General features: G+C 37.8%; 1 protein-coding gene across 1 annotated transcript in view; it reads right to left on the bottom strand.

Moving 5' to 3' along the window:
* Positions 1-3,442: 3,442 nt before the first annotated feature.
* The window catches only part of LOC120634311, a 44,740-nt gene continuing 24,977 nt past the window's right edge, over positions 3,443-23,205 (bottom strand). The window contains exons 11-24 of the mRNA XM_039904809.1: positions 21,552-21,703; positions 18,051-18,263; positions 17,424-17,558; positions 16,560-16,644; positions 14,389-14,578; positions 13,578-13,739; positions 12,367-12,489; positions 9,459-9,723; positions 9,113-9,218; positions 8,452-8,616; positions 7,447-7,619; positions 6,912-7,121; positions 6,534-6,610; positions 3,443-3,987 (exon numbers count right to left, since the gene is read on the bottom strand). Of these exons, the coding sequence (XP_039760743.1) occupies positions 3,855-3,987; positions 6,534-6,610; positions 6,912-7,121; positions 7,447-7,619; positions 8,452-8,616; positions 9,113-9,218; positions 9,459-9,723; positions 12,367-12,489; positions 13,578-13,739; positions 14,389-14,578; positions 16,560-16,644; positions 17,424-17,558; positions 18,051-18,263; positions 21,552-21,703 (2,189 nt within the window). The 3' untranslated portion in view covers positions 3,443-3,854. The remainder of the gene's footprint in view (positions 3,988-6,533; positions 6,611-6,911; positions 7,122-7,446; positions 7,620-8,451; positions 8,617-9,112; positions 9,219-9,458; positions 9,724-12,366; positions 12,490-13,577; positions 13,740-14,388; positions 14,579-16,559; positions 16,645-17,423; positions 17,559-18,050; positions 18,264-21,551; positions 21,704-23,205) is intronic.

Below are 23,205 nucleotides of genomic sequence, written 5' to 3'. Positions count from 1 at the left end.
ACAGACAGACTTGACGTTTAAAAGTGCTTATATTAGGCCTACTTGAAATAAAGGAATTTTGAATTTTGAATTTTATGAATTTTGCATACCCTTTAAGTATACCCTCTATGCACACCTGACACCACTAGTCTTACTTAGATTCTTTTTTTTTTCGATGATTTTCTTCCTAGGTACCTAATCAAATTTGGTGTAATGCATTGAATTATGAAAATACAAAATCCTCATTTATCATCATCATCATCATCATCATCATCATATCAACCCATTATCGGCTCACTACAGGGCACGGGTCTCCTTCCAGGATGAGAAGGGGTTAAGGCCGTAGTCCACCACGCTGGCCCAGTGCGGATTGGTGGACTCACTTAAACCTTTGAGGACATTATGTAGAACTCTCACGCATGTTTTCCTCACGATGTTTTCCTTCACCTTTGAAGCAAGTGATATTTTAATTATTTAAAACGTACAACTTACGAGATGTTTCTTAAAAAGTTCAAAATTTGTAATAAACGTAAGCTTATAGGAAGATTTAATGTTCCGGACTATCATACTCCGTAACAGGCTAGCCCGCTACCATCGTAGACTGCATCATCACTTACCACCAGGTGAGATTACAGTCAAGGGCTAACTTGTTGTGGAATAAAAAAATAGGGCCTCGTCAACGTAAGGATGCCTTCCTGTGTGTAAGATTTTAAGCGTATATATTATTTTTAGCTTAAATACCTAATAAATATAGCAACGGAAACAAGTTTCACACAATTGCACAATCTAGGAATCTAATATATATAATAGATACGCACAATGCCACTATTCAGACAAGTACTCAAATACTCATTATTAAAGTCATATTATTATTCAGATTTATTAAGTACTAGCGGACCCAGCCCGCTTCGCTACATTTTGCTTTATTTTATTTAAACAATAAGCTTACATCATTAAATTTTTAATTTAAGTCTTATAATATATTAAAACATCTATATCTCTCCGTATTCATTCTCTTCTCGAGCGGGTGAAGATCATTATCTACACCCATGTACACCCAACAATAGAATATAATCATAGTAAATAAAAGCTGTATTTGACAGTTTGACAGTTCAAAAATAGGAGTGCTCCGATCATCACCAAACTTTACAGGATTACTTGTTAGGTCAATCCGGAGATTCCCTGAAAGTTTCATTGAAATCGGTCCAGCCGTTTCGGAGCCTATACGGAACATACCCGCACACTTTCTATTTTATATATATAGATTTACTACTGTGCTGTGTTACTGCTACTTTGCAGAAGTCCATGATAAATAAAGAACTTGATGTACTGCTTTGTATACTCACTGAAAGTAGCGGCTCGTAAGCAAAACCAAGCCTTTGAAATTTACGATTTGCGTGCTGGAGGTAGTCGTAGGCACTGCCGGGGTTTTATATACTCCTCATAAAAAAAAAAACTAGTCTGTTTTTGTCGCGGGTAACAGCTACAACTATAGCCACTGTAGAACATAATAGTAGGTTTACTAAACTGTTTCGCAGAAAAAGAATTAAAATACGTTTTTCATGATATGATTTTATTCATTAAAAGCTTTTTGCACATTCATTTTATTCAGCACAATTAGCATCTGATTTTCTTTTTCACAAAATGTACTAATTAGATCAGAAAAATGCCTCTCCGGGTCACACTATAATTCTACTAGAACATTTATACTTAACAAGATTATAATAAAACCACTTTGGATCATTCTTTAATTCTGGTATAACATTTAGAATGTTTATTAACATATGTAATTTAATTTATTTTTAAATTACATTAAGTCACCGTTAGTGTTAGATGTTGGTAGGTATTCAAATAAGATTTTTTCTTAGCCTAATAAAAATAAAAATATTAATTTTTAAGTAATAATAATTAATTATTACTAACTATATTTACAAATAACCTGAGTATAAAAAATCTCCTTAGCCTTTTGTTATGATACATATATACATTAGAACTAGTTATTTACATATTTACAGCGTAATTACTTATCCTTAGGCGTCGCAGGCAAATATACTTATCCTATTGCGTCTTAGGCATAATTACTGACTAACTCAACTTCCGACCTATCCTTAAGTTCGAGTGTAACTTGCGCGTGACGACACGCTCACTAAGGTTAGCGTCGAGGTGGTCAACGTTGGCTCAGCGTTTAATTAATAGACGTCGACATCAACGTTAGTGATGCTCCGTTAACGCACACAGCTTACACTCGATTGAGTGTTTGTTACGTCGCCGGGGTCCACTCAAATCCCCGAGAACGCTGGCTGAGGGGATGAACACTAAGATGCTAGGTTCTTTAAAGTCCCTCAGTCGCCTTTTACGACACCCACGGGACAGAAAGGGGTGGCAACATTCTACTCTGCCGGTGCCACACGGCCATAAAATAATTACTCCCTAAGCCCTCCACCATTATACAAATAAATTAAAGGAGAATGACCAGCACACCATTCCATTTCATTCCGGTATGGATCTTGGACCACTTCCACATAATTCAATTCATAATTCATTTAGTTCTAGCAGGCCTACTTTATAAGCACTTTTGAAACGTCAAGTATGTATTGTAGCGACTCTACCACTATTCTCATACTATAGTATCTCGACAAATGTTATCATAAACAAACCTTGACTATTCTTTTTTCATTCACGCATTATTTATTTGATTGGAACCCGAGATTCAGAGAAAAACTATTTTTAAAGATATTTTAGGTTAGCTTTAATGAGAGTCACAACACTACAATAGTTTTAGCTTATACTCGTGAGGAGGAAATATGATTGTTATCTTAACTCGACGCTAAAAACGCAAATCAGCGTGAGACTGAGTTAGTGCTACTTTGCAGAAGTCCATGATAAACAAAGAACTTGATGTACTGCTTTGTATACTCACTGAAAGTAGCGGCTCGTAAGCAAAACCAAGCTTTTGAAGTTTACGATTTACGAAACTAGTATACAAAGACTGAATTAAATTGAGTACATCACAGTGATTTAAACCATAGCGTACAGGCCAACCACAATAGTCGTCTCGATTCGATTATAATTACCGAACACAATCGATTATGTTTCGATCACCTCCGATATAATCATTATTACAATAAAACAAAGAACTTTTAAAATAAATAAAAAACTCGCGAAAACTCTTTTTTGTAGTCCCAAACTAAATTTTAAATATTTAATCTAAATTATTAAATATATTTTGGCCTGACACAACCATGGCCATGTAAGGTCACTCTCCTTTAATTCATTTACTTGCAGATTGAGTTTTACATTGTTGTTATTGGTATTTTAGCGCTACAATCCGACATAGAATGGAACGAAAATTTAATTCCTTAAAATCTAATTTACGATTTATATTAATTATCAAATAATTCTAATAATTAAGTAACATAAAATTTTCAAAATTTAACAACGTGTGCATAAAATAATTCTTAACTAATGTAATTTTTTAACATCTAATTAAATATGACAAAGTCCAGTAACTAGGATAGCTTTAGATTTTTTTTAAATAGGTAATCCTTACTAATATTATAAATACGAAAGTGATTTTTTTTTGTTTGTCCTGCCTTAACGCCCTAACTAAGCAACCAATTAACCAGATTTTTGGCATAGAGTTAGTTGTATTTAGGCTGTGTTCCAACGGGACTTGTGACAAAACTGCGATAAACGCAGACGTAGAAAGTGGGCAACAGCAACAACAACAACATATTTGATATATTAAGCAGATGGCCCACCGGATTGTAAAGGGAAAACCGTCGCCTATAAACAAAGCAACACTTCGCAGGGCATGAAAGGAGCCCGTCCTGCAAACTGCCGCCCTGTGTCCATCAACCTTAGGAGTAAATAAGTTATTCGCTAACAGTAATAGTTAGCTGCTTGCTTCGGTTGTTCTCGAAGCGATCCATGGTCTTGATGTCTAGGATCATGGAAATGGAGATCCCCAGACCGATCATCATGATGAATGTCACCATTAGACCGGACCTGTAAAGTAAACGCGTAGAGTTAAAAAAGTTGCGAAGCTGAATTAGCAAGCGGGTGGACCCCAAAGTCCAAGGTCACTATTCTAAGGGATTGTCTTCAATTTAAAAGTGGCAATAATAACAAATGTTTGACAGTATAAAATATAAATTTACAAACACCTTTTAAACATGTTGCATATACCATATTCTAGCAAATATATAATTGATTGAGAGAATATTTATGTCTACTAGAGTTGAAGAAAATAGGATGAAGCGGTGAGACCGCAGTGGGTAGGAGCTCGACTTCGCTTTCGGGGGGCCAAGTTCGAATTATGTGCGTTTTAATTAATACGGTGAAGGAAAATATCGTGAGGAATACTGCTTCCCTGAGAGTTCATAGTAAACAATATATTAAAACACATTTAACAAATCGTGGTTACTACACGATTGATGAATTCCTTAACGACAAGGCCGCTTGGAAGCAGGCCACTCCGCTCTCATCTCTCACAAACAGAAAAAATCTAAAGATTGTTAAACTTTAAAATGAAGTTGGAAAAGAGCAATCTGCTGAGTTTCTTGCCGGCTTCTCTGTGGTAGAGTCACTACAAACAGACTGACTTGACGTTTCAAAAGTGCTTATAAACTAGGCCTACTTGAAATAAATGAATTTTGAATTTAGAATTTTGGAAATTTGAGTTCTACATAATGTTCTCAACGGTATGTGGAGTCCACCAATCCGCACTGGGCCAGCGTGGTGGACTACGGCCTCAACCCCTTCTCATTGTGGCTGGAGACCCGTGCTCTGTAGCGTGCCGGTAATGGGTCGACATGATGAGATGGCTAGTCAAATGGACATAGGTGATACAAGTTATCAAGCGACCACTTAAAATTAGTGTGTCTGATATTTTCTACTGGGTATTGTAGCACAGGCTCGACACTCGAACTTATTTTAATTATTGTAATACTTGATGAACTCTCTGATCTGATCGTAAATAGAGATATATAGAGTAACACTTTGCAGGGTATGCCAAGGGCTCGTCAACCACGCCCTTTAGACCGAAACACAGAATTGCAACATTGCTGCTTTATGCGTAACTGACCGGCGCTTGAGATAGTTTATTGCGTGTACAGTCAGTGGCGTGAACAGGGTTTCTTACCAGGGCAAAAATCCTCCTCCCATACGAGTTACATATGAATTTTAGGGTAGGCAGTGCTTTCGTGCATGTATGAAGTGTACAGTGTTTGTGTATTGATGTCTATATATTAATGCAATTCTATTCAAATTTTTATTCATGTAGGTATGTCACAGGCACTTATGAAGCGTTCATACGTACTCGTATGTGTTTACATAATTGTGAGGTGATGGTGATAACTTCATTCGCCAACTTAAGCCTAAAGCTACGAGGATTTCAAACGCGTCCCGGTCTAAGTAGAGCCCACAACAAACTTAGCCGGGTATCAATAAAATAGATAGACAATATAAAATAATGTATATTATATAAAATAGACACAATGAGGGAAAGGTCAAGACATGTAAAACTTTAGAAGGCATGATCATAAATACTCAAGAGTGTTATGTGATCGAGTGGGCAACCTTTGGAAGGTAAACAAATAGATAAGTGAAAGTGTCGTTTATCAGCGGAAATTGCGTATTTCCGATAACATGGTGGACAAACGAGCAGATGTAATCTGAGTAAACAACACTTTTGGCTAACGGATTTAGTTTGTTTAAAAGAGAAGTAAGAAAACCCATTTTATTATTTAATCTGCAACATTTAAAACTAGTGATATAAAAAGGAAAGGGCTAAAAATATTTTACTAATAAGCAATGCCGCGTAGAAACTCTCTGTTATAAGTCATACCCATAACGAGTTAGCCGAATTCCAACCAACAAATTTTTTTTTTCACGTAGGCGTATCACAGGCACTTATGAAGCGTACATACATATATGTTTACATAATTGTAAGGGGATAGTGACAACTTCGTTCGCCAACTTAACCTAAAGCTATGAGCTCTGCATCATTACCAAAACGTGAAATTGCATTGTGAAAGGATTGTGAACGGCTAAATTGTACAATGTAAAGGAACAGAAAAACCTATCAATTGCACCTGAGTTAATCGCTTACTAAAGATTTTTTGCGAACTAACTGGAAAGATCCATCCAGATCCAGAGTCTTAAGAACAGCAAAAAATATTATATAAACCCACTACAGCGCACGGGTCTCCTCCCACAATGAGAAGGGGTTACAGTCGTAGTCCACCACGCTGGCCCAATGCGGGTTGGTGGACTCTACTCACCTTTAAGCAGATTACGGAGAACTCTCAGGCATGTCGGTTTTCCTCACGATGATTTCCTTCACCGTTGAAGCAAGTGATATTTTAATTGCTTAAAACACACATAACTTAGAAAAGTTGGGATTCCTAGACTCGCTGGGCTTCGCTCAAATTTACTGCTTTAAATTTATCATAGCCCTTTTTGAAAATGCTCCTTTCGCACCTTGATGCTGTGAACAGCTTTCAGGCCTCTCACCAGCTGTGAACTAGTGAAATATTTGAAGTTATATTTACCAAATCGGGACTGAGGTGAAACCGATGCAATCAAAGGCATCTGCGAACTTTTCAGTGCTGTCCATGAACGGTTGCATCTGGAAAATTAACGTCAAAAGGTTATTAAACTCAAGTACAATGAGTATACGAAATAGGTATTTCGCCCTCCTTACAAAGTTACAATACGTGAAAAGCGTTGTTTAAATAATATTTTTAGCCCAAAATGAAGTAGTAAACATGTTGTTGTTGGCCCAAATACATAAAATATTTCTTGCCAAAAATGTGTTTAGTGGAGTTCAAGTTTGCGTCCTGCGTTCGACCAATCACAAGGCTGTGACTCGAAAGCGCGCTTGCGATTGGTCGTTCTCTGGGCGCATTCTGTTTGCCCTTGCGATTTACCTGCACGTTAGCGAATGTGAGGGTGGCGCCCTCTGCGGAGTACACGAGGGGCAGCGAGCAGTGGTACGCCTTGCCCAGCACCGCGGATGGCGCATCAGGCGGAGCTGGCGCCTGCAGGTTCAGCCCGGTGTTCTCGAGCCCGCGCTTGACCTCCACGCCCACCGCCGTCCACCAGCCTCCCGATTGTTTAAAAGAGAATTCCAGGGTTATCTGGAGACAAGAAGAGCTACAATCAATACCTATATCATTACTTGCGCCCGAAATTGTGTGTTTTTTTTTTAATTTATTCAATTTAAATATTCTGTAAGGAGGCCTATAGTTGGCTGGTAATAGGTAGGTTGATAATGATGACGATGACGAATGTGCATACAGTAAGTCGCCTTATTTGTATACTCATAGAGAGTATCGGCGCGTAAGCAAGACTGAGACGGCCTACCGCAGGCACTCCACACGTCGTCGCACAAGTTAGTTGCATTGTCCGGCGGCTGAGTTGTCTCACTATAAACTCATTGTAGGTATGGTTTTACCTTCTTACCTTATCCCTGGTGTTATTCCTGTCAGCAAACCGCACAACCAGTATTGTGTACAGGCGAGTAGGCTTGACCGTTTGCTCGCCGACGGGCGTGTCGAACATCGTCACGGAGCCGTCCGGCCACTTCAGTTCGGGCCAGCCGGAGGAATACAGCAGGGCACCTTTTCCGGGGGGGCCTGGAGCATGATCAGAACATAAGAGATCACCATTATCATCATTTTTATCATTTTTAGAGCGTAGACCCACCACGCTGATACGAAGAAGATTGGTGGATTCTAACAATTATTTAGTAAAAAAAACAAGGGCCGAGCCAAGGGTGATGACAAATTAAAGGTAAATTTTCTAACTCCAAGCTGGTACTAATTTGTAACATAAAAATCTAATATCCAATCGTTTTTGGCCCTACCAGTGAATCGAACCAGAACTTTACCAGCGAGGCAGTTAAATGATCCAAGTCGGTCGAAATAAATGAATTTAATTATTTTTTTTTAAACATTTCTTTTAATGTTTTAAAATCGAATATTTTTTATTTCTGTTTAGAAATTACTATTCTCACCTCATTCTAATTGCATTTATTTCAAGTAGGCAATATATAAGCATTTTTGAAACGTCACAACGTTAGTCTATACATACACGCAACCACACAACTACACACAAACTAAGACACGCACACGCAAACACACATACACACACACACACACACACACAGACACATACACACACATACACACACACATACACGCACACATACATACAGACACACACACACACCATTATAAGCATGTTAGATTCGTTTTTCTATGTTTAAGATAGATAAATGTATACGGAGGAGAGCGGGGACCCTTAGACACAGGTTTTATTTTAAAACTTACTTCAGGATTCCCAACACTATTGTAAAATGAGTAATATTTTAACAATATATTTCATTTCATTTCATTTTTTTTCGTTTCATTTCATTCATATTATGATATCGAGCTTGTCATACTTGTCTAAGGTTACGAAGCTTACCAGTAGCGTTATAAAGTGCATATCTAGACAGGGTGCGGGTGGGTTTCTCTTCTTCCGAGCTGGCAGTACTGCTGGTGGTAGTGGTGGAGACGTCTTCGGCCTGGCGACGCACTCGGGACCATTCAACGTCGTAATCCGCTGCTTGGCTTTGCGATACCGAGTTGCCTGCGTTTAAAAACACATCAACATAACGTGCATGTGGGTGTGGTTGAGGGTGTGTGGGTGTGGTTGAGGGTGTGGGTGTGGGTGTGGGTGTGGAAGTGTGCGTGTTTGTGGGTGCGTTTGTATGTGTGCGTGTGTGTGTGTGCGTATAGGTGGGTGCGTATGCGTGTAGGTGGGTGCGTATGCATGTAGATGTGTGATATTGTGTGTGTGTGTGTGTGTGTGTGTGTGTGTGTGTCTGTGTCTTGGGGTTAAGATAAGTGTATGTGTGTGTGTGTGTGTGTGCGTGTGTGTGTGTGTGTGCGTGTGTGTGTGTGTGTGTGTGTGTGTATAGGTGGGTGAACGTGTGTGTCCGTGTGTGTGAGAGATACAGAGAGAGTGAGTGAGTGTGTGTGCGTGTGTGTGGGTGTTGGTGTGTTAGTGTATGTGCTTGTGCGTAGGTGTGGTTGAATGCGAGAGCCTGTTCCTATTTTCGAGCTTAGCTAGATATCATAATTACCTAGCACTCCCAACACCCGACCTGGCCCGTAGATGTCTTGCAGACGAGCGAAGGTTTCTGTCATCTGAGCATCGCGCTCCGACCACGGCCCTTGGAGAGTCAGCACCTGAAACATTTATTGACAATATTTTTAATATATCTTAAAAGCGAAGTCGGTAGGAGCCATCGAAAAATAATCCACAAGACCGATCTTGATGAAACTTTTCAGTTAGCTAGTGAGGGTTAACTAAGTTTAAAACGCGAAATTCAAAAATAAAACGTGAAAACTTTCTAGAACAAACCTGAAAATTGCGCTGCCATCTTGTGCTGAACAAAATCAATAATGTTATTTCAAGAGCAAACTTACCTGCGTCTCATTGCTTATATAATCCGGGTGGACGTCTAGAAAGTCTTGCGGTAGTACCAGCGTAGTTTGACCTTCGAGCATCTTCCTTAACCTTGGGAAATTTCCACTCGACAGGGGCATAGAGTCCTGGTTATTGAATACGACTATCGCCGCCTGCTCCCCATATATCTTCATCAGGTCATCTTGGTCCAAAGACTTCAACGCTGGTCGCCGATATTTCTCAAGGGATTTCGGTCCGAAGAATAGGAAAGGGCCTTCCAGATTCGCCTGGCAAGAGTACCATAGTGACATAAAGGTCAAAAGTCGTGTTGCTCGATGCATATTCGCAGGCGTACTGTATTAAATCTTAGCTGAGAATTAGGACGCCCGGGGCTCATTGAATTATTGATTTCTGTGACGCATGCGCAATTTATACGTCTGGAGAAGTATGTAGTTTGCTTTCCTATACTACTTATAGACAACAACGCTGCCGCCCACATAGAAAAATCTAGATTGAACTCGACAAAGGTTATGGGTAAAGGAGTTTTAAATTATGATCGCTTTGTTAAAACAATTTGACGACCTGAGTGGCGCAGTTAGATCTACCTTTACCTAAGTTTAAACAATATATTAAAACACATTTAATAAATCGTGGTTACTACACGATTGATGAATTCCTTAACGACAAGGCTGCTTGGAAGCAGGCCACTCCGCTCTCATCTCTCACAAAACGGAAAAATTCTAAAGATTGTTAAACTTTAAAATTGGAAAAAGAGCATTCTGCTGAGTTTCTTGCCGGCTCTTCTCAGTGGAATCTGCCTTCCGAACCGGTGGTAGAGTCACTACAAACAGACTTAACGTTTCATAAGTGCTTATTAATTAGGCCTACTTGAAATAAATGAACTTTGAATTTGCAGTGGTGAGCGCTGTGGATTTATATGTGGGAGGTCCCGGGTTCTATTATTATTATTATTATTATTATTACTCTTTATTTGTACACCACATGAAGAATACAATAAAAATAGAAGTATACTATCAGAACAATAACAGAAAACAAAAGGCGGCCTTATCGCTTAGTAGCGATCTCTGCCAGACAACCTTAGAATTAGGAAAAAAAGAGGAGAACTACAACGAGGAGAACAGTTAGTACAAAATATAAAATAATACATACGAATAACTAAATACTAATACATAAGCTAATAAACACAAATGCATCTACAATATAATAAATATTAAAACTAATAATAAACTATATAACTACCATATAATAAATACTTAGATAAAAGAAAATAAATGCTATTAAACATCGCCTTAAGTTGGAGAAATAATAACACTTAACGGCTTTTTAAATATCGCCAGTGACTTTGACTGCCGTATGTTCATAGAAAGCACATTCCATAAGAATCGAACCCACGGCCTTGGACTCAGAAAGCAGGGTCGCTCCAAACTGCGCCAATCGGCAGTGGACGGCAATCTGCCATTACCACGCCACCACACATCATTATAATACAAAATAAAAAAAACATATGTTTTATACAATTGTTTTATTATCCAACTGTTATTTGAATTGTACAAAATAAATATACTACAAAATAAAAACAAGAATACTAAGCATGCCACCCACCCAGCTTCTTGTCTAGGGGGGGACAAGTGATATTTTTTTAAACCACATAATCCGCGGCTGTTTTGTGAAAAATGTGCAATTTTTTTCATTAGTGTCTGTCTGTCTATCTGTATCTTGGCCGCCATACATTTTTGAGAGATTTTCAGGGAGGGCGGCTGCCCTCCCTAGCCCCCCTGAGTACGCCCATGAACCTAAGGCTTAAACTAAACGCTTCACTACAGTAGCCATCTGATGAAGTGCAGGAATGCTAGCAGAGTGATGCTGAATGAAATCGTCGAACCACTTGAAGAATTGGAACTGAAGAAGAATGAACTTTCTGGAAATAAATAATCACAGAATTAAGAACATACAGAATCCGTGAACACGACTAATTTTGATGCATCAAAAACCACTCCACTTCAGAATGGTTTCTCCAGAAAACCGTTAGTCACTTCATAGCAATTAGCAGTTGATACTATAATTATTTTACCTCAAACAAATAAATCAATATACTACGACAATATAAAGTACGCACGTAAGCACGTCGCACTTCAGACCCGCGGAATGTTGCTAGCTCACAAACATTTTCCGGCCGATTGGCGCAGTGGGCAGCGACCCTGCTTTCTGAGTCCAAGGCCGTGGGTTCGATTCCCAAAACCGAACAATATTTGAATGAATGAATATACATTTATTGCACACCTCAAAAAGTACATCTAAATAAAGAAAAGTATAACAAACAACGTATGGGCGGTAATGTTTGTGTGATGAACATAAATGTTTTTCAGTGTTTGGGTGCTTATCTGTATATTATAAGTATTTATGTATATTATTAATAAAATTATTCATCAGTTATCTTAGTACCCATAACACAAGCTACGCTTACTTTGGGGCTATATGGCGGTGTGTGCATTGTCGTAGTATATTTAGTTAAAGTAATTAAGTTTACACTTTACAGTAATAAAAGGAGCCGCGAGGCCACTAGCAAACTATTTTATTTCTCATTTTTGTTATGTAAACAACGTTTTCATTAACTTTCGGGTATAATATATTTTAAAAATATAACAACTATAGATGCATTAAAAAAAATTAAGAGGTTTTCTTTGAGTTTTTTTTTTACGCTTTAATTTAAAAAAATAGTTTACAAAGAGTAATGAAACCGTGGTTTGTATAATAAGACAAGTAAGAAAGCGTCCAGCATGAATTGATAACGTAAGTGTTAAGAATAGTTAAGCGCCTTAAATAATATAATGGCAAATTACCTGAGTAAAAACTGCTCTGTACAATTTTAAGGTACCTTAAACGAAATTTCAAAAATATAATCACTTACTTTTTTTCTCATTCGGGTCAGTGACCCCGCACTGTTTATAGGAGATAGTCCTTTTCCTCTTTGTGTCGATATAGCCAGCGATATACAGACTGGGTGAGTCGAGGCGCCCCGTCGCTAGTAGCCTAAGAGCATACAGACACTTATTTTAAAATTTATTCATATAATAAGTATTTATTATAATATATTATTATAATATTTCATTTTTTGTTTTTTTTTATTTGGTAACTCTAACTCTGACCCATTTACATCAACAGAATAATTAAAAACTAATCCAAAATCAAAAAAACTTACATTAGATATTAATAAAAATGCAATATACAAAAAGTTACAAAATAGTATTTCTGAAGCTTTTCGTTTTCTTCTCCTTCTTTAAAGTTGAATCTGTAATGCTAACTCTAACAGCATTACCTTAACATTTACGACTATGTAATGTTTACAACGGTGTTAGCCTAATGGTTAGGAATTCACACTCTTCACATTTTCGGGAGCCGAGTTCGAAACCCAGCACGCACCTCATAAGTTACGTGCATTTTTCGTAATTAAAATATCACTTGCTTCAACTGTGAAGGCAAACATCGTGAAACCTGCATGCCTCAGAGTTCTCCGTTATGTTCTCAAAGGCGTGTTAAGTCCACCAATCCACACTGGGCTAGCGTGGTGGCATTAACCCTTCTTATTGAGGGCGGAGACCCGTGCCCTGTGGGTGGATAAAGGGTTGACGTGATGATGATGGTGATTAATGTATAAGAACTCTTGAGGTTTAAGGCACAAAAGACATTCCTATAGACTGGGTTGGGAATTGATGGGTGTTAGTCATCATTTGTGATAACATGATACTACGCTGTTAGCACACACTTTTGCACAAAATTGCCTGCAATCTCACCTCGTAGTAAGTTATGGTACATTCTAAGTCGATAACAGACTAACCTGTTAGGGGGTATGGCAGTCTTATTAAACCCATACCCCTAATCAGTTTCTAAGAAATGAAGAGTTCCGGTTAGGTACTACATCTTACCGGAACTCTTTATTTCTTGACGGCACGCCTTTGCCGGTAGGGTGATAACTAGCCACCAGACCATAAATGCTTTAATTTATCCGCTAGGATCGAACCCGGCACCTCCCACTTATAAGACCACAGTACCAGGGTAGACGACAATAACCTCAGCGCTAGCACTGAGAATTACACAGAAGACAATGGAGTTAAACACACTTGGAGAAGTCCAGCTCGACTCTGTTAGCCTCGGGGCCGGAGAAGTGCAGCAAGATCTGTATGCAAGCGCCTTGGTGGAGCACGCGGGTGCGCCGCGAGTCCACGCCTATCATCCACTCCGGTACCCCCATCACCTTGCGGACGTCGTCCAGGAACATGCCACTGGAAATAATAAACTCGTTTACTGGCTTTCCTATACCTCCTTTCACATCCTGTCGATGTACATCACATCAACTCACTACCGGCACACTAAAGAGTCTTCTCCCACAATGAGAAGGGGTTAACCGTAGTCCACCACGCTGGCCCAGTGCGGAATGGTGGACAGTTTCGTGAGGAAACCTGCACGCCTGAGATTTTCACATTACGTTATCATAGGTGTGTGGAGTGCACCAATCCGCACTGGGCCACCGTGGTGGACTACGACCTTAGCCACTACTGATTGTGGGAGGGCCTCCTTCCACAATGAGAAGGGGCTAACGCCGTGCACTGTAGAGGGTCGGTAATGGGATGATGATGATGATGACAGTGGCGTGCACAGGGTTTTTGACCAGGGTATGCATAAAGAAGGAAGATGGCATGACATTGAAAAATCCTTCCCCTTTATGAGTTATACAAAATTTTTAGGGTATGCAGTGCTTTTGTGCATGTATGAAGTACACGCCACTGGATGATGATGATGTCAGATCTCATGCACACAACCTTTCATTTTAAGATACTGGGAGAGTAACAAACAGACAGACTTGGCATTTCTTATTAAGTAGATGTGATGAATGTTGAATTCAAATGAAACGCATCTAACGCATAAACTTACAGAACGAATCTTGGCGGCTTCATTATATTGACGAACTTAATAATGTCTTTGTCGGGCTGAATGTTTGCGCAGGCGAATCTTTCAGATGAATGTTCAGGGCCGAAGATCACTATGGAGCGACTCATGGCAGACACTGTACCCTCCAGTGGAAAGTTGCTGTCCATGAACACTTCACGTTCCGCTCCCAATGCTGAGGAAACAAATGTAAATTTATTGAACACCGACAAAGTAACAAAGTCACATGTCATAATTTAAGACAGTTTTGCACTAAATCCCTACTAATATATTATAATTATAAATGTCAATGTAAGTTTGTTTGTTACGCTTTCACGCAAAAACTAGTTAACCGATCCTCATGAAACTTTGTAGACATATTCTTGGAAGTGTTAGAAGTAATATAGGATACTTTTTATCCCTACATTAAGCTCGATTACTTTGGGAGAGGGGATGAAAGTGTTTGACGATTTTACACCATAACTCCGACAAATTATAACCGATTTAAATAATTATTTTTGTACTATAGAGGTTGTAATATGTGTATAGTTTTGCCCAATCTTTGTGTTTATCTGATGAAAGTGGTTGGAGATAGAGGACAGAACTCCTCAGCGGACAGCAGCAAACCCCTCATTTAAAGCTTAGCAATACTGAATACTTCACATCTTTTAGAACTACAACTAAATTGAATGCCACATCAAAAAACAAAATCAAACGCAGACGAAGTCGCGGGCAACAGCTAGTAAAAAATTATTTACATTTTACATTTCAAAATTCATTTTTCTATCTTGTGAGAGATGAAAGCGGAGCCGGATGCTTATAAGCAACCTTGCCATTCAGAAATTCATCAATTATATAATAACCTCGCTGTAATAAATGTGTTTTAACACATTCCTTAAACTTATGCATTGGTAGGTCCAAAATTACCTTAGGAATCATATTATAAAAGCGTATACTCAGTCCCACAAATGACTTCTGCACCTTTCGCAGACGATATGCAGATGTCACAAATTTATGACCATTTCTTGTAAGTCGACTGTTTATATCCACTTTTTGTTTATAAAGACTAATATGTTGTCTTACAAATACTATATTGTTATAAATGTATTGTGAGGCTACCGTATTATTATTAGTACCATATTATTATTAGTAGATTTTGTATGAACCACGAGATACCACTACCTGCTGCCACCTACTTCTTTCTTTTTTATAAAGCACTAGCTTCTGCCCGTGACTTCGTCCGCGTTTGTTTTTGTTTTAAAGCATAGTTGTAAATACTCGTAAAAAAACGGGTATAGTTTATAAATAGAATAAATTAAGTTTAAGTTTAAGTACAATTAAGTTTAATCTAGGTGTCCTTAATTTTTTTAACCTCACGACGATATAAAAGCATTTTTCTAAAATATACGTAGCCTAAGTTACTCCTTATTACATCAGCTACCTACCAATAAAAGTACCGTCAAAATCGTTCCAGCCATTTCAGCGATTAGCCGGAACAAACAAACAGACAGGCAGATAAAAATTTAAAAAAATGTTATTTTGGTGTATATAATATATTCGTTTACATGTAGTAAGAACGGCTATTTCAATATTACAAACAAACACTCAAATTTTATTATATGTATAGTATATATACCGCTAATCCTACTATAATTAGTAGGATTAAGGGTAACTCATTGGTTCCAAATCTTGAAGTATCTGGTTTAAGATATTTATTGTTCCATAAAGGAATTTCCGCTTAAATGGAACTTACATGCTAATTTACAAAAAGAGGGTTATTATATAAAATTGCATCTTCGAGCGTACAAGAAATAAATTGTAAATTGTAAGTGGGTAGTTTTGAAGTACCATCTACAAATAGCTTCTATCCTTTTCCACAAAGAACATGTTTAAAAGGCGCTACTTTTAAATGCTTGTGTACCACAGAATTGGTTTATTGCGTCCACACAACTATGTTTTTTTATGTGCTACTTCGCACACTTTTTAAGTCCTCATAGCTTTAGTTTAATTTTAATTCGTGTAATTTTTATCAATTTTATTAATATTTTTACCTACACTTGGAGGAATTATCAATTTTTTTTAATTTTATAACGCATATAAAAATCTTCGGAACCGAAAATTTATATATATATATTATAAATTTATCCACAAATGGATTGTTTTTAAAGTTCACTTACTAATAGTTCCCAATCTCGACGTAAGGTCGCCAACGTCACATCGTAAAGGATTGTCCGCTCCACACTCCTGATTGTATAAGTCGTGCTGGAAAAGGAAATAATACTATAATCTCATAGTAAATAAAAAAACTCAAAAATAAAAATAAAATCTATTCTATTACTCTCAGATTGAAATATAGTGTTTTTCGTAGTCTTCTCTGTCGATAAGGATGGTTTTACTAACCGTATCATTCTATCTGAGATTTACAATAAAAAAAATTTATATTCAATAAAGTTTATAGTATTGATTACTAACTGCTTATTAATTTCGAATGTAAAATAATTATTTAACTGTAATTAAAACGGACAGATAACGATTATATTGACAATAATGATGAACACTAAATAACCAGCGACCCTTTTTTTTTTTCCGTGGTGGAAAAGCTTTATGGCTACCTCTGTCCTTTTGGGCAGGACAGAGGTTATGTGGGACTCGTTTACCCGAACTAAAAACCACCATGGCATGCCCCTCTCGTTGGCTTTATTGGACGTCCGGGGAACCCGAAGTATACTTCCCAGACGTCTACCAACAACCCCATTGATTGCCAGGGCTACTACGCTAAGGAGGAGGTGATTAGGACAGCTTGACCGTAGGGAGACCCCCACAGACAGTAGGGAGACTCATATAGGGATGGGTATCTAGCCCAATATCTACCCGCCGCCTCCCAGGGCAAGCAGACATATTCCCGACGTCTCCTTCCCCCCCGTCTACGCCGGAGCGGATGTGCGTTTACAGCTTCTTCACGCATCCGCTCCGCGGCCTAGTGACCAGGGACCCTGGACCTTGATTCTCAAACCGACTGGTAATGAGATTTAATAACTTACGTTGAGCGGGTCAGCAAGTTGTGTGAAGTACGGGTTCCAGCGATACCCGCCAGCGACGCAGCGCGTTCCAGTAACTTGTACCGCAGCATCCACTCCCACAGGGTTCACAAAGATCTCCCATCGGTGGTGACGTGTCTGGAATAGTTATATTTAAAATCTAAGCTTTGCCTTAAATTTTCCTTAAAATTCACTTAATAACTGAATATAATAGTACTTTTATGTTGCCCGTCTCATGAACTTGGAAAAGCTGACCCTTGTTCATAGATTTTCCCTTTGTAATTTGTTCATATTCGTACTTCAATTTAACGATTTTCTGATCTTTTTATTTTATTGATGCTAAAAAAACTTTAACACGTGTGTAGTATAAAGGATTGAAGAAATTACACCAAGACTACAGATTCTCCTGCTGTTCGCGGAGTATAACAAAGCAATTATAAATATAAATGAGCAAAATTTTCATAATATATTGAATTGTATTTTTACTACTTTATATTTAAAAACCCATAGCAGACCAATGGCTCTTTTAAAGAATTTGCTACGGGCTTGCTTAATCAGGCATTGGTTACATGGGTTCACCTATGAAGTTTTTAGTCTATGGCTTCAATGTCAAAACGTGATAACTCTCACCAAGTTGCGGTCCCTTACACCCGGATGCCTGAGCTTGACTTCAATGACAGTGTCGCTTGTACTACCGTCGTTGTGGATGAGCTGCGTCATACGGATGTAGCCATACGCAAATCCTCCGGGATGATGGAAAGAGGCTATCCCACGGATTTCCCGAGCCTCTGATGGACTGTAACCTCGTTCGATGGTTGAGCACGCCCATCGACGATCTTTTGCCTTAAGAGAAACAAATATATAAATATACTAGCCGTTTCCCGCCCGCTTCGCTGGGCGAATTGAAAAAGGAAATAAATTACATTTTATGTTTCATTTTTTTTTTTTTTTTATTATTCTCCTTTTTTTTATTTTTGTATGAACATAAATAGGCCCCGCGGATAGAACTGTAAGCATCGATATTGTTTAGACTTACTCAAATTCCAAATTCCATCGATTTAGCCTGGTGATTTTTCTCACTAATATTCATTGTAACTTTCAATGTGCAATCATTATAACATTTCCGTGCCTTTCTTCCAAAAATTAATAATTATTGACATGAAGAAAAAAATTTGAAATGAGCATTGAAAGTTTAAGTTAAATTCATTGCAAGTCTCATATGTGAAGTTGAAATCTGTCTAGGTTCAAGTGCGCCGAATTTTCTGTTAACTAAAATTTTCTCCGTGACATCAATTTTTTATAGAAAATTAATTGTGCATGTTTTTTATGAATTCTATTGGAATAAGTAACTAAATTTCTTTTCCACATCTCATGTGCTTGGAAAATGCATTCATTTTAATCTGTTACATTTCCGCGATCCCGCAATAAAAGAATTCGTCGGTTATGTAGTCTGCAAAAGTAAAATGAATGTAAAATTCTTAGTCCGTTGATTGGATAGCTACATGTAAAGTTAAGTTTTTCAATGACTTTTTCTCCGCTGCCAAAAAGACGATTGTTGTAAGGAAATACACGAATATCCCTACATACACGAAGATCCCCACCAAATTTGTCTGTAGAAGTTACAGGTTAGAAATAAAAATTTTAGATTTTAACACCCACCCCCGCAATTCCTGTCGGCAGTAGACTTTATTGAAATCCATTTTGAGATGTTCTTCATTCATTCATTTCAGATCATTTTTATATTACATATAGAACACTCTCACTAAATTTGGAGTCTATAGGAGCTATCGCTTGGAAATTGAAAATTTTCATTGTTAACGCCCCCGCAATCTTCTTTGGGGTGGGATATCGTAAAATTTGTTCATAAATCATTTTTACATCACTTATAGAAAATTCCTACAAAATTTGGAGCTTTAGCTGGAAAATTAAAAATATTAATTGTTAATACCCACCCCCGCAACCCCCTGTGGGGTGAGCTATCGTAAAATTCGTTCATAGCCTATTTCTACATCTCTTACAGAAGATTCCTACCAAATTTGAAGTCTATAGGAGCTATAGTTTAAAAACGGGAATTGTTCATTGTTAACGCCCCCGCAATCCCCTTTGGGGAATGAATTTCTTAAAATCTATTCATAGCTGACCTCTACATAGCAAAAGTAATATTCCTACCAAGTTTCACGTTTCTAAGTCTTATGGTTCCCGAGATTTCGTGGTGAGTGACTATATAGATGGGAATTCTTCGATTATCATCGAAATTTTTAACTTTTTATCGGGCTTTTTTAAAATTTTCTTACATACAAAACTTTCTCCTGACAATTCTGAAGAAAAAAAAAGCCCAATTGGTCCAGCCGTTCTCCACTACCGTGAGTAGATTCTTAGATGAATGTAAAAAACCATAATCCGTTTAATACACTCTGTTGAAATCCATGAAAACAAAAGAATCAAGAGAAAATGCTTATCTTTTGTTTTTATTAGCGGGATAAATGTTCATAAAAGTAAAACAGCAATAAAAAAATGAAGGAATGTTGGAATTCAAAAAATAGATAGGCATAAACCATCTAGGAAAAATTTCGCATTGAATGGTGGTAGTTTCATGTCGATACGATCAGTGGTTTAGGCGTGATTGAGCCTCAAACGAAGACCATTTTCATTATATATATATAGATAGACTACGACAATACACACATCGCCATCTAGCCCAAAAGTAAGCGTAGCTTGTGTTATGGGTACTCAGATGCCTGATGAATATTTTTATTAATAATATACATAAATACTTATACAGATAAACACCCAGACACTGGCGTTCACTTACAAAACCATAAAAATAATTATTGCTACGTTGTTGTTACAGGCAAACCTCGGTGTTTGTTGTCTGCGTATAAACAACTTTTATTTGAATCGTTTTAAATAGGTACAATTTTTTTTATGACCTTGATGGTATGTGAAAAACCATCTCCTATAACAGAGCAGCACGTCACAGGCAGTGGCGTGCACAGGCTTTTCGACCAGGAATCAGACCAGGCATGAAGCAGGAAGATGGCATAAAATGGAAAAAATTCCCCTCCAATACTAGTTATATAAAAAAATTTGGGTATGCAGTGCTTTTGTGCATGTATGAAGTGAACGCCACTGTTCACAGGGCATGCGTGGAGCCCGTCCTGAAACATGCCGCATGTGTCAATTTGAGGCGTAGGTGTTAAGCCTCACGCGCCTGTAATTACACCGGCAACCACGCTCTTCAGACTGGTACACAGCATTGCAACAGTGCTGCTTAGCGGCAGAAAAGGTAAGCAGAGCGATAGTACTTCCCCGGACGAGCTGTGTCACAACAGCTCTCTACTACAAAAATCCCTATCCAATAATAATAATCCCTACCATATCCCTACTAATATTATAAATGTCAATGTAAGTTTTACGCTTTCACGCAAAAACTACTCAATCGACCCTCATGAAACTTTGTACACATATTCTTGGAAGTGTTAGAAGTAATATAGGATACTTTTTATCCCGACATTAAGCTCGGTTCCTTTGGGAGAGGGGATGAAAGTGTTTGACGATTTTACACCATGACTCAAATTATAACCGATTTAAATAATTATTTTTGTACTATAGAGGTTATAATATGTATTTAATTTTGCCCAATCTTTGTGTAGATCTGATGAATGTGGTTGGAGTTAGGGGGCAGAACTCCTCAGCGGACAGCAGCAAACCCCTCATTTAAGGCTTAGCGATACTGAATACTTTAAATTTTAGAACTAAAACTAAATTGAATGCAGACGAAGTCGCGGGCAACATCTAGTATTAAATATATTAATATATGTTTGCATATGTAACGTTATCAAGCGCGATTGAAAAACCTATACGTAATATATTAATGTATTGAAGGATAAGCAGCAGTGGCGTACACAGGGTTTTGGACCAGGGTATGCTTAAAGAAGTAAATGCCATAAAATCCTTCGCATTTATGAGTTATACAAACATTTTAGGGTAAGCAGTGTTTTTGTGCAAGTATGAAGTGCACGCCACTGATAAGCAGGCTACAACTGAATGTAATTTTCTCATATTCGACACGCTTCTACCGAACATAAAATTATCTTCAAGATCAAAGGAACTTAAGAAGATGTACTTTACCTTCTTGTGTATAGCCATTGAGCGTCCCAATATACTATAGGTGCCATATAAAGACAGCTGCGTTTCATTATAAGATGTTGTGAACTTCTTGAAGTTGTCTAGTAGACCATACTTCTCACCTAGGTCTCCGAGCTCATACTGATCGGCAGTTCCTGTACACAATATATGAATAACTTTTTTATTATTTTCAACTTACGACTAGCAGGAGTTTTCCCAATTCACTAGCTCAGACTTCAATGTTCTGATAAACCTAGCTACAAATAATATAATTAATAATGTTATGGAAACAGGTAGACCACATGGCCCCGCAAAACAGATCCGATCATACGTCACTTTTGTTTATTTTTATATAGAAAAGTTACGTTTGACAGTGATTGCAAGATTTACGCCTGTCGCAATCCTGTCGCGAGATACGTAATTACTCCGCCGATCTCCCAGCTATGACGTTAAGGGTGCGAATTGCGCACGTCAGCGGCGCCTTATTAATGTTTATGTGATCATATCAACCAATTACTGGCACACTCAGGATTGCCAGATTATTCCTGTTATCGGGTTCAATAACCGATTTTTCGGGATTTTAGGGCTTTAGTCGGGAGAAATAAAAAAATAAGTTAATAATATTAATTATACATAATATATTACGTAAACAAAAATATTTTTGCATTGCACTGTAGATATAAGAAAAAAAAACATAGTAGGTATTTGTGACACATAAGATAAAAACCGAATGAGCATGTTTATTGTTTTTGTTCTTGCTATAGTATTTGTCTATAGTATTTGCTATAGTATTTGTCATTTTTTTTTGTGTGCTATTTGCAAGTTTCGTTTGACGAAAATGTGAACTTTAAATTATCGAACTTGTTTTTCGGGAGATTATTTGCTTTGTAGGGAGTCGGGAGGACATACAAAAATTCGAGAGAATCCCGCCATTTTCCGACCATCTGGCAACCCTAGGCACACTACAGGGCACGGGCACAGACGAAATACGGAACAGAGGCAAAGCTTCATACAAGCGCGCTACGATAGGTACACTACTACAAGCTTAAGGCACGTGTGTGCGTGAGCACAGGCGCTACGTCGCCGTCGTCGTCGCCGCGGAGAGAAACCGGTTTGTACCGGCTCGGCCTGTGCTCAAACTCAAGGGCTGCAGTACACGTCGTGTTTTCATTTAATTTAATGTTAATGATAATCCCTACTGATATTATAAATGTGAATGTAAGTTTGTTTGTTACGCTTTCACGCAAAAACTACTCAACCGACCCTCATGAAACTTTGTACACATATTCTTGGAAGTGTTAAAAGTAATATAGGACACTTTTTATCCCGACATTAAGCTCGGTTCTTGTGGGACCGATTTAAATAATTATTTTTGTACTATAGAGGTTATACTATGTGTTTAATTTTGGCCAATCTGTGGTTGGAGATAGAGGACAGAACTCCTCAGCGGACAGCAGCAATAAATAGTGTTTAAATTTAAATTTTATAATACCTAGTGTTTTAATATAAAAGTGTAAATATGGTTTACTGTACAGTGTGTCTGAACAATAATAGAAGAAATAAATACACGTAATTTTTTAGCTATCTCAAATATATAAATATCCTAAATGTAAAAATACCTTAATGTTACAATTAATATTTCTTTTACATCTTGTAT

Source organism: Pararge aegeria, chromosome 23, assembly GCF_905163445.1.
Source record: "Pararge aegeria chromosome 23, ilParAegt1.1, whole genome shotgun sequence".
NCBI classification, from domain to species: Eukaryota; Metazoa; Arthropoda; class Insecta; order Lepidoptera; family Nymphalidae; genus Pararge; species Pararge aegeria.
The sequence above is the reverse complement of the archived record's forward strand: the minus strand, read 5'-3'. Positions and strand labels throughout refer to the sequence as shown.